This window comes from Miscanthus floridulus, chromosome 17, assembly GCF_019320115.1.
Source record: "Miscanthus floridulus cultivar M001 chromosome 17, ASM1932011v1, whole genome shotgun sequence".
NCBI classification, from domain to species: domain Eukaryota; kingdom Viridiplantae; phylum Streptophyta; class Magnoliopsida; order Poales; family Poaceae; genus Miscanthus; species Miscanthus floridulus.
The window spans coordinates 10,923,313-10,937,576 of NC_089596.1; the positions used below are offsets into that span (position 1 = coordinate 10,923,313).

Genomic DNA, 14,264 nt, shown 5'->3' on the forward strand with positions numbered 1-14,264 from the left:
GGGGGCTGCAGGTAGTAGGACCCGAAAGCCAGTGGTGGAGCGAAGTATGCCAGTGGCACACCGGCCACCAGAGCCTGCTGCAGAGGTGCAGGCAGGACTACGCATGGTGGAGGGCTACGGGCGCCGCCAGCGATGGACCCTGGCCACATGTGGATAGAGCCAGTCCAGGGGTTGAGCAACGAGGGCCACTATGGTGTGGCTGGTGCAGTCCCACCCTATGCACTACTGTGGGAGCCGCTAGAGCTGCGCCCACCGCGGCGGCGTCGGCCATGGTTGCCACTGGATTGCTGTCTAGCAGCAGCATGATGTCCAGCAGCAGCCTGATGGCCAGCAGTGGCCTGATGATGGCGTGGAGGCGCAGGCGAGGATGAAGTGGGCGGCCTAATGGAGGGCACGGCGACGAGAGCCAAAGGAGAGGCAGAGGGTGTCCCCATGTTGAGCTCGGCCAAACGGAGGTCAGCACGAACATCGGCGAAGGACAGGAATGGCCTCTGACGGGTGACGAGCTGGGACATGAACTGAAAATGTTCATTGAGACCCCGTAGAACATTCAGCACCAGAGTTCAGTCCTGGATGGGCTCGCTGAGGTTGGCGAGGGCATCCGCCATGCTCTTCATTTTGCGGCAGTTGTCATCGTTGGAGAGGGCACCTTGGCAGAGAGTGTGAAACTCGGTGTCGAGGAGCATGGCGCGGGACTCGCGATTATTGAGGAACTGCTGTTCAATCCCGAGCCATGCTGTCCGGGCAGTGAGGCCTTCGTGCTCATGAATGATGTCCAGGAGGTCGGCGGAGATGGTGTTGAAAAGCCAAGAGAGGATGACGCAGTCCATGCGTGACCACACCGGATCGTAGGGGTGGCAGTCATCGCTGAGGACGTGATCCTTCAAGGCAAAATGGCCGAGGATGAGGAGGACGTAGCCGCGCCACTTTTAGTAGTTGGAGGATTGAAGATCAAGAATGATAGGGATGAGGTTCTTGATGTTCTGGACGGCAGCAGCTTGAGTGTGGAGGTGGGCGATGGCCGCTGCTTTAGAGGAGGCGGAGTGGACGTCGTCATCCTCAGGATTGGCGTCATCGTCCGGATGCTCGGGGTAGAGGCGATCCCGGAGGGCCGCGGCCTGCTGTTCCAGGGTATCTGCCTGCGCGTGCTCTTTGTCAAGAGCAGCAGCAGCGGCGTGGACACGCTCCTAGGCGGCGGCAGTGGACTTGAGAAGGGCAGCTTCTTCCTCGAGCTGCTGGCTACGCTCTGTGTTGGTGGAGCGCAGAGAGGAGGCCTCATCCTCTAGGCGCTTGGCAACAGAGAGGGCTTCGTTGCGGTAGCCATGGCGGAGGAGCTAGAGGTGGCCATGGGTGCGCGCAGCAGCCTGGGGTGGGTGGAGTGGGAGCGGAAGCAGAAGGATCGATGGTTTAGTCTGATACCATGAAAGACAATAGCCTAACAGGCTTAGATTACTTGAATTGAGTTTACAGAAGAGATTACATATAAAAAGAGAGGAGGAGGGTGACCCAAAGGGTCAGCCGAGTCCCAAGAGGCCAGCCGAACCCCAAGGGGCCACCTGGGCATTAACTCAGCATAGCTAGCTAGGAGATTAAAGCTAGGAGATTATACAAGTAACTAGGTGATTAAAGTAAATAGAAATTAATTCTAACAGTTACTGTGGCAAGCATTGCTAGTTGTGGGTTTATAGTTTTCATGTTGTTGTTGTTAATGATTTGGAGTAACAAATTCAAGTGTTGTGGTATGCTGCCATTACATGGAAGCCAAGGCAGTGGTGGTGGAGTTATAGCATTTAGATACAATAGTTTAGTTCATGCTACTAAAAATTTCTCAGAAAGACTGGGTGGTGGTGGTTTGGTTCTATATTCAAGGGAGTGTTACTGTTAGGTGACTAGACTATGATAGCAGTGAAAAAGCTTGATGGTGCCTGTCAGGGAGAGAAGCAATTTAGGGCTGAGGTGAGCTCAATTGGATTGATCCAACACATCAACCTAGTTAAACTGATTGGTTTTCTGCTGTGAAGGTGATAAGAGGCTACTTGTGTATGAACACATGTCAAAAGGGTCTCTCGATTCCCATCTATTTAAGAGCAATGCTTCCGTCATAAATTGGAGCACTAGGTATAAAGTAGCCATAGGAGTTGCTAGAGGATTGTGCTACTTGCATCAAAGTTGCCGCGAATGCATCATACACTGTGACATTAAGCCAGAAAACATACTTCTAGACACATCATTCGTTCCTAAGATTGCAAACTTTGGGATGGCAGCAATTGTAGGAAGGGATTTTAGCAGAGTTCTAACCACATTCAGAGGAACCACAGGGTATCTTGCCCTAGAGTGGCATAGTGGAGTTGCTATTACACCGAAGGTTGATGTCTACAGCTTCGGTATGGTACTGCTTGAAATCATATCAGGAAGGAGGAATTCACCAGAAGTATATAGCAGCAAAACTTGTCATGTTGCATATTTCCCAGTTCAAGCAATCGACAAGCTTCACGCAGGAGACATAGGAAGCTTGGTGGATCCACGGTTGCAAGGTGACTTTGATTTGGAAGAGGTTGAAAGGGTTTTCAAAGTTGCATTTTGGTGTATTCAAGATAATGAGTTTGATTGTCCGACAATGGGTGAAATGGTTCGGACTCATGAGGGTCTCCAGGGGCTTGATATGCCCCCAATGCCAAGACTACTTGCAACTATAACTGAACCTTCTCATGCGGCTTGAATGTAATAGTTCATAAGCACATTGTTGTCAAGTTATATATTAGCATCTGTTTCATAATATCAGAAAGTTATAACATGTGTGTTGAATATTAGAGTAGGAGTTGGTGCGTAGTTGGATTTTGAGTTGGAGTATGGAGTTGCACTTGTATGTCTTTATTTTGAGTTATGTATTAATATATGTTTCATAAATTGGAAAGTTGTAATGTGTGTGTTGAAAATCGGAGTAGGAATTGGTGCATGAGTTGGATTTTGACTAGAGTAGCGTGTATGTCTTTATTTTAATAAGATTTGCATGATTGCTAGGAAATAGGCGACGGTTTTCAGGTCAAGCATGGAAGCTAAGTATAAAGCTTTGGCCAATGCAACTGCAAAGATTCAAGTTGAAGATCTCACATCCTCTTGTAGCCTGTCTTTGGTGTCAGTTAATCATGTGTTTTATGCTCGAACAAAGCACATTGAGATAGACTATCATTTTGTAAGAGAACAAGTTGCAACCAAGCGGCTGGACATCCATTTTATTAGTTCTGCATATTAGGTTGTTGACAGATTTACAAAGGCACTACCTGCACAATTGGTGTCATTCAGGAACAATCTCAACTTGGCAGACGCGTTGTGATTGTCGGGGGTGTTGGAAATACATGTGACAGGTGCTAGTCATGGTATTGTTGGTGGATTGCTTATCGAGGCATGTTGTTACGACTCCTATCCATATATCTAGATAATCTCTAGTTTGTTGTAATCTTGCATATCTTCTTGTCTTGTAAGTTAGTTCATGTACTTGTTGTACAAGATGTAAGTGTCACGCTAGGGGGCTTTTTTTAAGGTAATAGTAGGAGCTCTGCCTTTCAATTAAGTAGAATAGAATTGGCTTAGTTTTTAAGGAAAAACCAGACCTAAAAACCTTACAGTCGCACAGATCCCCAAGAGCACAAAAGCTCTGACGACTAACCCACGGCAACCCTCTTACACACAAGGTAACACAGAAAAACAATCGCGCCCACCGCATGTTCTCATTGACACTAAGGGCTTTTTCTAGCTATATATTAACACGGAGTCGCACAGGGAAGAGAAGGAGCCCACAGATTACTATCTCATCTAACTGTTAAGATTAAACTAAATGGACGGTTTAATTTCATTTTGGAGTGTCCTAGAAATTTCCATACAGGAAAATGCAGATTTGAACTCCATAGACGCGACTGCCGACTAGCACTGTGCGCATTCATGTCGATTCAGCTGATGCACGGTGAAGACACGGCAACCAACCACGCTACCTCCAGGTGGGCAGCGTTGGGAGCAGGACTGCCATGAAAGTTTCCAATGCAACTCCAGCTAATCATGCATGGTCTAGTCAAGACCGAGGCCAGGCAGGAGCCCCAGGAGCCCCCACATCCCATCTGGCGCAGTCAATGGGCATGTCCTGTGCTGCTGTGCATCAGCTCAAATATCATGGCTTGGCTTGCCCTCATCATCGTCATCTATCATTCTATCTACCAGAGCAGAGCAATGCAAAAGGGTACGATGTGCAGAATCTAGCCATATTGTGTAGGAGTATACTACTTATAGAGATATCCAGCAGGCGTTTAGACGATCTTGCAGTTTCTGCCAGAGTCCAGGGCTCTCCATGTGATGCTCCATTTGGTTCATAATATTAAGATATGTGATGTTATCATTTGCATTGCACTTCTGTGTGTTAGGATTGATGATTACCTCTCTGTGTGTAACCGTAGATCCGGTAAGCCTCCTCGCCTTTTTCTGTTGCGACGCGTAGACGCCGGTGCCGCAGCGTAGTAGGCGTCCAGTGTAGAGACAGCTCCGGCTCGGTGTAGTCCTCACGGACGCCGGTGCTCGGCGCGGCTGGTGAGGAGACGAGGTGGCGATCCAGTGGTGTCCCCGTGGCCTGCAGAGGCGACGACGGTCGTCGGTGTGCACATCCCGTCGCTGACAGCACCTCTTTAGGATCGGATTAGGGTTTTCTGTAGGTGGGATGGCGGCTCCGTTCAACCTCGTGATACAAGCCCCGATCCCCACCTTCTCTATTTGTATGTGCTGTACGACAGGGGCCCACCAACCAGTTAGGGTTGGGCGTCCCCGATCAGGGCGCAGAGGCAAGGGCCCAATAGGCCGGGTGGAGATCAACTAACATTCTCCCCCTTGATCTCATTCCATCTTTCAATTTCATATTTTTGTTCATTCCATTACAGATTAGTGCATAGAGCATGTCTCATCGTCACGATCCATTGCCGATAGACTTAACAGCTACAACACAGCTACTCTGTTCTGAAATAGATACTTATCTTTGGGCCTTCTTTTATCCAGGAATATTAGGCTTTCCCTTAAACCCATGCTAGCTACATGTTCTCTGAACATGTTGAGTGGTAAGCCTTTTGTAAGCGGATCCGCGAGCATCCTTTCTGTTCTTATATGCTTAAGACTTATGACTTGATCCCGGACTTTATCTTTCACAACATAATACTCTATGTCAATGTGTTTGACAGCACCACTTGACTTATGTTGTGAGCATCCTTTACTGCTAGATTATAATCGCAGTATAACTTTAGTAGTCTATAGATGTCGTCAACCACCTTCAAACCGGGTATGAACTTCTTTAGCCAGTTCACCTGCCCGTTGCCTCATAACACGCTACAAACTGTCATACATTGTGGACGATGTAGTGACGGTTTGCATTGAGCTTTTCCATGAAATAGCTCCCCTTTGCGAGATGATAGAAAATCCACGTCTGGATATGCATTCACTCTCGCATAATCAGAATCTGAATATCCCACCATGTGGAGTGAATCAGATCTTCTATATGTCATCATGAGGCCTTTCGTTCCTTGCAAATAATGCAAGACTTTCTTTACTAATTTCAGTATTCTATTCCAGAATTGCTATGGAATCTGCCAAGTAAAACCCGGTAACAAATACCAAGTCAAGGCGCGTACATACTTGAGCATGTTGCAAGCTTCCGACAGCTAAAGCATATGAAACCACTTTCATTTGATTGAGCTCATATTGGTTCCTGGGGCATTGAAAATCCCCATATCTATCGCCCTTGACTATAGGAGCAGGTGAGGGACTACATTTGTGCATACTGAATTTCTTTAAGATCCTTTCTATGTATGCCTTTTGTGACAGTCCTTATACCCCTTTTCTTCTATCTCGGTGAATCTCGATCCCTAGAACGAACAAGGCTTCACCAAGATCTTTCATATCAAATTTCTTTGTCTTCAGTAGTAGACTGACATCACTACTAGCAAGTAAGATATCATCTACATACATGATAAGGAAGATAAACTTTTCATTCTTAAACTTTATATAGACACAATTGTCTTCTACATTCTCTTTACTTTGTATAGACACAATTATCCTCTACATTCTTTTAAACCCAAAATTCTTTATTGTCTGATCAAACTTCAAGTACCACTATTTTTGAAGCTTGTTTTAATCCATAAATGGATTTCTTTAGGCGGCATCCCATTTATTCTTTTCCTTTCATGACAAAACCTTTCGGTTGTGCCATGTAAACATTTTCCTCTAAGTTCCCGTTGAGGAATACCGTCTTTACATCCATCTGATGTAATTCTAAATCATAATGTGCCACTAATACCATTATAATTCTGAAGGAAACTTTACATGAGACTGGAGAAAAGGTCTCATTGTAATCAATCCCTTCTCTTTGCATAAACCCTTTTGCCATAAGTCACGCTTTATATCTCTCTATATTTCCTTGAGAGTCAAGTTTTGTCTTGTAGACCTATTTACAGCCTACTGTTTTGGCTCATTTAGGAATTATTTCCAAGTCCAAAACTATATTGGCATTAATTTATTTCATTTCATCTTCCATGGCCTCAAGCCACTTTGATGAATGATCACTTCTCATGGCTTCTTCAAATGAGGTGGGATCATCCTCCATTTGAAATTCTTTAGTGTTGTACACTTCATAATTAGCAGGAATAGATGATTTACTAACTCTTTGAGACCTTCTAGGGGCCTTCACTTTTGGCACATCTTCTGTTTGAGGCTGCTGTTGCTCCCCCTCATGTGTGGCAATAGGTTCTATATGATCCTAAAGAACAGGTTCCTCATTTTCATTCATTGTTGCCATAGGCGGAATAACAACAGGTGCTGACACCATAGTATCTTGCACTGTCGGTGCAACGATAGCATATAGTGAGAAAATTGGCTCATGAATCATTGGAGTGGGCGCATACACCCGCTTTACTTCAAGGTCAATTTCTCGAGCTACCATGCTCCCCCTCATCTTTTCATCCTCTAGGAAAATAGCGTGTCTCGTTTCCACAAACTTTATGTGTCTCTCTGGACAGTAGAAACGAAAACCTTTTGACTTTTCTATGTAGCCAAACAAATGACAACTTACTGTTTTGGGATATAACTTCCCAATGTTTGGGTTAAATACTTTAGCCTCAGCAGGGCTCCCCACACACACGCAAGTGGTTAAGTGAGGGTATTCTTTCTGTCCACAACTCATACGGTGTTTTGAGCACCGACTTTCTTGATACTCTATTGAGAATATGAATGGCGGTTTTATCACCTCCATCCACAGGCTCAACTGTAAGGTGGAGTAACTTATCATACTGCCCACCATATCCATTAGGGTACAATTGATTCTTTTAGCTACTCTATTCTGCTGAGGTTCGCCCGGTATAGAATACTAGGCTACTTTGTCATTCTCCTATAAGAACCTTACATAAGGTCCAGGAACTTTGGCCATATGGGGTATGCCGACCGTAGTACTCCCCTACGGTTAGACCTGACTATCTTTATCTTTAAATTACGTTAGATTTTAACTTTTGCCGTAAATATCTACATTTATTCAATGCTTCTGTTATTTCTTTGATTGGATAAATATAGACATAACGGGAGTAATCATCTGTGAATGTTATGAACGAATCATTACCATCCACACTCTTTAAAGGAAACTGACCACAGATGTCTGTGTGAATAATCTATAAGATTTCTGCGCTTCGTTTGTCATCTTTCTTAATCTTCTTTACATACTTTTCTTTTATGCATTCTCTGCATTGTTCTAAATCTGAGAGCTCTAATGGAGGAAGAATATCTTTCTTAACTTGTCTTTCTATTCCCCCCTCAAAATATGGCCTAAACGACAGTGCCATAATTTCGACAACGCATCGTGAGCTCTCTTATGCCACCATTTCCAGAGTAACACTCTGTCACCAGCTGCTTTATCAGCTGGGTAGCATGTCTTTGAAGAGCCAGTGAACTAACTCTTTATTCTATCGAGGTACTCGATGACCGTGTCATATTTTAGGATTGAGCCCACAATTGCAGGTTCAATCATGTTCTTTATCACAGCCAAACATTTCTTATTGGCAGTGACACACTTCCTATGCTCAAAAGTCATAGGACTTCTTTTAGGATTCAAAATCCCTCTCTTTAGTTGCCCAAGCGGCTTCATTCTCTTTTGTCTCCCTCACCGGTGCCACAAATTCAGTGGAACACGGTGAGGTGACTACCCAGTCTACCTTAGACAAGATGAAAACCAGGTCAAAACTTTTCTTAACATAAAAATAACACCATTTGCATGCCTTGATTCCAACGTTGGTCAAAATCAAAACATACAATTATTCTTATACACTAATTCTACATCACCGTTGGACAGAAATAGAATTAATGCATAAATCTTTAACTTTCACAACTGTTCTTACACACTAATTCTACATCACCGTTGGGCAGAAGTAGAATTAATGCATAAATCATTAAAATTAACATATGTTCTTATACACTAATTCTACATCACCGTTGGGCAGAAATAGTATTAATGCATAAATCATTAAAATTAAGATATTGTTATTAACAACGTTGGTCAGAAAATAACAACATCATAATCATGTCAAATCTCTTTTTCTCTAATTAAATACCACATTGGTTCAAAATAATTGGAGAATCAACATTTTCTTTAGCAGCGGAAAAAATCTCTTTTTCTCCAATTAAATACCACATTGGTTCAAAATAACTAGAGTATAAACAACTTTTCTTTGACTATGGAAAAACTCTCTTTTTCTTGAATTTTACCCATAGGGAAAATTGCTTTTTTTATTTTCTTTAATGCATTAATCAATTTCCAGGAAATAAACATTTACTGGAAAAGCTTTCCTTTTCTTTAGTTAAATATCACGTCGGTTCAAAATCACTGGAGAATATACTTTTTCTTTAGCAGCGGAAAAACTCTAACTCAATTTCTTGAATTTTACCCACATGTAAAATACCTTTTTCTATTTTTCTTTTTGATTTTTCTTTTGAGCAAATTTGCATCTTCAATTTTCCAGGAAGTAAAACCTTTTTCTGGGAAATAAAAATGAAAAATGACTCCTTCGTTTTGGGCTCAAAACCCCGGCAACGGCTCGGCCCAGCCTTACTCTCAGGCCGGCCCATCTGTCTCGCGCGCGCTGCCTTCCCAGGCCGCAACGTGGGCCTAGGCCAGCAAAGCGCCGTTGCGCGCTCGCCCGCCTGGGCTGAAAGCCGGCCCGCTGCATCTGGCGCCGTTGGATCTGATCGGATGGTCGTCCGCGCGTTTCGCTCGGTATATAAACCATCGCTGCGGCTGTGAGTCACGGAACCCTAGCTCATTTCGCTGTTTGCTTTCTCTCTCTTCTTCGCCGCTCTCTCCTCTCTCTACCTCAGCGCAGCGAGCACAATGAGCGACCGAGAGCGAGCGAAGGCGACCATGGCACCGCCGCCGACCCCCTCGCCGGCGTGCGCGCTCTCCAGCGGGTGAGCGCGCCGCCATCGAGCGGCCTGGCCGCGGTGACCCCTTGGTCGAGCCCGACGAATAGCCCACCCCCGGCTCGGCCCTTCTTCTCCCGCACCGGCGAAGGGATTTTCCCCTTCTCTTTCTTGAATCTTGTTTCTCTTTTCGGATTCAACAGATTGGGGTATGAAGTTAGGGTTAGGGTTTCACTGTTCATCTTCTTACACCGGCGAGGCGGCAGCCCTTCCCTTCTTCCCCTTGTTCTTTTCGATTGGATTGATCTTCTCTCTTTCCGTTTCAGAGTTCATCCAAAATCAAGATCTAGGGTTAGGGTTCGTGTGCCGACCCTGTTCTTTTTCTCTTCTTTGGATTTTTTTTCTCCTTTTCTTTTCGGAGTTCATCCGAATCGGTTTTCATCCCCTTCTTTATTCGAGTTAGGGTTAGGGCTTAGGGTTCGGCCAAAACCGAACCCACTCTGCTTCTTCCCCGAGCTTACTGCGCGGGTTAGGGTTAGGGTTCTTGAGATCCTTTTCCCCTTTCTTTTCTCTGATCCAAACACGGATCTTTTCTGTTCTTGCCGTGCGCCGGTGTAGAACAGCGGTGCGGCCATCTTTTCCCCTCGCGCGGTGGTGGTGGGTTTTCTTTCTTCTTTTATCCGGTTAGGGTTAGGGATACACAGAGGTAACCTGGCTCCGGTACCATTGTTAGGATCGATGATTACCTCTCTGTGTGTAACCGTAGATCCGGTAAGCCTCCTCGCCTTTCTCTGTTGCGACGCGTAGACGCCGGTGCCACGGCGTAGTAGGCGTCCAGTGTAGAGACAGCTCCGGCTCAGTGTAGTCCTCGCGGACGCCGGTGCTTGGCGCAGCCGGTGAGGAGACGAGGTGGCGATCCAGTGGTGTTCCCATGGCCTGCAGAGGCGACAGCGGTCGTCGGTGGGCACATCCCGTCGCTGGCAGCACCTCTTTAGGATCGGATTAGGCTTTTCTGTAGATGGGATGGCGGCTCTGTTCAACCTCGTGATACGAGCCCCGATCCCCACCTTCTCTATTTGTATGTGCTGTGCGACAGGGGCCCACCAACCAGTTAGGGTTGGGCGCCCCCGATCAGGGCGCAGAGGCAAGGGCCCAATAGGCCGTTGGGCCTATTGGTGGAGATCAACTAACACTGTGGAGTTTCAATATGTATTTATTCAGAACATAGGTTTAATTTATATCAGCTCTCTCTTGCATCCTTTTCTATGACATCATGGATCTAGATTTTGAATTATTACAACTTTTGAAATTTGCTGAAACCCAAAATAACATAAACATCAACTACACATCATTTATGAATTATTACACTAAAGCCATGTCTGTGGACTTTGTTATAGCTGCAAGTAGTCTAGGCATTGGTGGCATATCAAGCTCTTGGAGACCCTCAAGACACCTGACAACTTCACCCATCGTCGGCCGCTGAATCTCGTCTTCTTGGATGCACCAACATGCAAGTTTGCAAACCCTTTCAGCCTCTGCTAAATCGAACTCACCTTGTAGCCGTGGGTCCACCAAACTCCACACATCTCCCTCATGAAGCTTGCCGACGGCATGCACTGGAAAATAAGCAGCATGGGGATTATTGTCGCCAGTGTGTACGACTTCTGGCGAGTTCCTTCTTCCTGATATGATTTCCATCAGTACCATACCAAAGCTGTAAACATCAACCTTTGGTGTAATAGCAACTCCGCTAAGCCACTCTGGGGCAAGATACCCTGCAGTTCCTCTAAATGTAGTGAGAACTCGGCTAAAATCCCTTCCTACAAACACTGCCATCCCAAAGTCCGCAATCTTAGGGACAAATGATGCATCAAGAAGTATGTTTTCTGGCTTAATATCACAGTGTATGATGCAGTCACGGCAACTCTGATGCAAGTAGCACAATCCTCTAGCAATTCCAATGGCTATTTGATATCTGGTGCTCCATTTAAGGACGACAGCATTGCTTTGAAATAGATGGGCATCAAGAGACCCATTCGTCATGTGTTCATACACAAGCATCCTGTTGTCACCTTCGCAGCAGAAACCAATCAATTTCACTAGGTTTATATGTTGGATCAATCCGATCGAGCTCACCTCGGCTCTGAATTGCTTCTCTCCCTGACGGACACCATCAAGCCTTTTCACTGCTATGACAGTCTGGTCGTCTAACATTCCTTTGAACACAGAACCAAAACCTCCTCCTCCCAGCCTTTCTGAGAAACTTTTAGTAGCATGACTTATATCAGTGTATCGGAAGGCTATAATTCCACCACCACTGCCTTCAATACCGTGTAACGGCTTGCAACACCAGTTGAATTTTTTCCTCCAAATCATAAACAACAGCAAGGACATTAGTATCACAAGAATAACAATAATGCTTGAAGCAATGACAATAACTCCAACGCTTGGTTTCCTTTTGTTTCTTGTTCTCCAGCTTTCCAAATCTTTGGCAGCAAGGCGAAGATAAACAACATCTTCAGAAGTGTTATCAAGGCCATCATTCTGTTTCACATCAAGCAATTCCCCATTCCAGACAGAGCATCTGCTGTTGTTAAAGGAATAAGCTGTGCAGGAGCAGTCACTGAGACAAGCTTCTGCGCAATCACTCTGAGCGGTAGCGTCCTCTATGCTCCGGGCATGATTAGGCAATGTAACACGAGCTATGGGGTGGAACACATCTGTTGACCTTGTTGTGTTCTTGTCACTAGCTGTGCAATCTAAAGGAGTGTTCCTGACACACCCTCCAGTCTGATCACCAAGCTCCCAGTCCTGAGGCGACTTTTGGGAGAAGGTCTCCATACAGCCACAGAAGTTTGGACCCAAATTGCCATTGCACACCGTGAAAGGTCCACAGATAGCATACGTAGTGCAGAAATCAGAAGGCTGGGAATATATGGTCTTCCAAGACTGACTTGATTCTGACCAAACATTCAGCTTAACCTGACCAGAGATGTCTAATGAGACGAATGAGGAAGATGACTCATTCAGTGAGGTGTACGTGAAGTACTCCTCTTCATCGTTGTCGACGTATGTGGGTTTAAACAAGCCTTTGGTCCGTGGATCCGATTCTAGCAGGCCACTGAGCACAGGTAAAAGTGTAGCTAATTTTCCTGATGGCCAAGACCAAGTTGCTACAAGAGGGGGGTTGCGGCGCCCGAGGCGCAGGATCCCGTTGCTGCCTATTTCAAGGCTGTATGAGCCAAGACCGGGATCTATGAGGTTCTTCTTTGAGATGTACTGCCATTTAACACCAGTGACCTTGTTCCAACCCAACTTGGCACCAGGAATTCCAACATCTGTTGGATGGTCAAAGCTCTGCCATAATGGTGCTTCACTAGAATCAGAAGATGGGTTGCTATGTGCTACGAGGGCAAGGTTTCCATTGTTCCTGAGAATGGCACTAGTAGTGTTTGTGCTGGTTTCTGTCGACCTATTGATGAAGTGGGTAGTGGACCAGATTATGGATTCGGTGGTGGCATTCTCTGAGAGGAGGAGGATGGCAAGATTGCCATCTTGCAAGAACTTGAGCTGTGTTAGCTTGAGCTCAGGGTCAGTGATGGGTTTCTCCCTGTTGGCAACCCAGACAGGGGTGAAAACTGGGATCTTGTTGAACCATATGCCAAGGTACCAGCCGGGAGAGGAGGTGGTGGTGACATCAGTGGACTTACTGATGCTGGACGACGGTACTGGTGGCTGGAACTGGAAGAAGCCGAGCGCAAACTTGCCGTTTCTTGAGATGAGCTTGTCGCCGGCGGCAAGTGTCTGGCCTGCCGCGAGAGTGTCGTCATTCGCCGCGGCGGCAACGATGACGGAATGCAAAGGAGCGTGCTGCAGGGAAGATAAGAGCAGGAGGCTGCCGAGTAGTGTGTAGAGGAGAGGAGGCATCGAGAATGGAGAAGAGAAAGCCACGGTTGCACAGACGGAAAGAAGTATCTAGCTGTGGTTTGGCTTGTGATGGAAAGGAGTATGCTGATGCCCTACTCTTAGTAGAAGAAGTGCATATATAGAAAAAGAAAAAGGTTGCACAATGCACAGGGTGTGAACTCCATGGACGCGACTAGGACTGCGAGCTGATGGACGGGGAGGATTCTTGATTAGGACAGCAGTTAGTTCTAGTCTCCGTCAAGTCAAGTCAACCACCGGCTGGCCCATGCAGCGCTGGTATACTTGTGCCTACTAGGCTACTAGCAGGACTATCAGTGAAGTTTCCCAAGATTCCAACGCATGCAGTCTACGTACCTTGGTCATGGTCAAGTCAACCCCAAGGCGACACAGGAGGGGGCCCCAACATTCCAAGCAGTGCAAAGTCCCTCTCAGAACTCACCTTAAGGCCACCCCCAACGCTCCACGCTGGATGTTGGCTTAACGCTCCACGCTGGATGTTGGCTTCGTCAGGCCACGTAGGATCGGACTAGAAAAGGTAAGAAGATGAGCCTGCTAGTATCCTGCAAAAGACACATATGTACGTAATGCGTAATGACAATTAGCAGCTTGTTAATTGGTCAGAACTGACTAAATGAACAATTGAAGCAACAAGGCAAGAGTTTGCTTGAAAGAGCTCCTCCCAGAGAACATCCACTAGACAGCAGCACAACTGAAAGCTCTGCACCAAGAAGCATTTGGTTCCATACCCATGATCAATTCCATGTCAAAGTCTGGTACAGGTCACAATCCAAGATCCCTTCTATGGAACAAGCTGAAGTTATCACTATCACAACACTAAATGCACCATGATCCATTTGCAATGCAGCAAAAGTATGCATTCCATGCAAAGGAGGCACTGCGACATGACAAGA

At 45.9% G+C, this 14,264-nt stretch overlaps 2 protein-coding genes across 2 annotated transcripts; one reads left to right on the forward strand and one right to left on the reverse strand.

Moving 5' to 3' along the window:
• The first annotated feature begins 2,050 nt into the window (after nucleotides 1-2,050).
• Nucleotides 2,051-2,719, forward strand: LOC136515207 (G-type lectin S-receptor-like serine/threonine-protein kinase At2g19130). Its single transcript, XM_066508870.1, has one exon. It carries the CDS (start codon nucleotides 2,051-2,053, stop codon nucleotides 2,717-2,719), a length of 669 nt encoding a protein of 222 aa, XP_066364967.1.
• A 7,924-nt stretch (nucleotides 2,720-10,643) lies between these two features.
• Nucleotides 10,644-13,389, reverse strand: LOC136518149 (G-type lectin S-receptor-like serine/threonine-protein kinase At2g19130). Its single transcript, XM_066511817.1, has one exon. The coding sequence runs from the start codon at nucleotides 13,351-13,353 to the stop codon at nucleotides 10,789-10,791; it is 2,565 nt and encodes an 854-aa protein (XP_066367914.1). The 5' UTR covers nucleotides 13,354-13,389; the 3' UTR covers nucleotides 10,644-10,788.
• Between the last annotated feature and the right edge of the window lie 875 nt (nucleotides 13,390-14,264).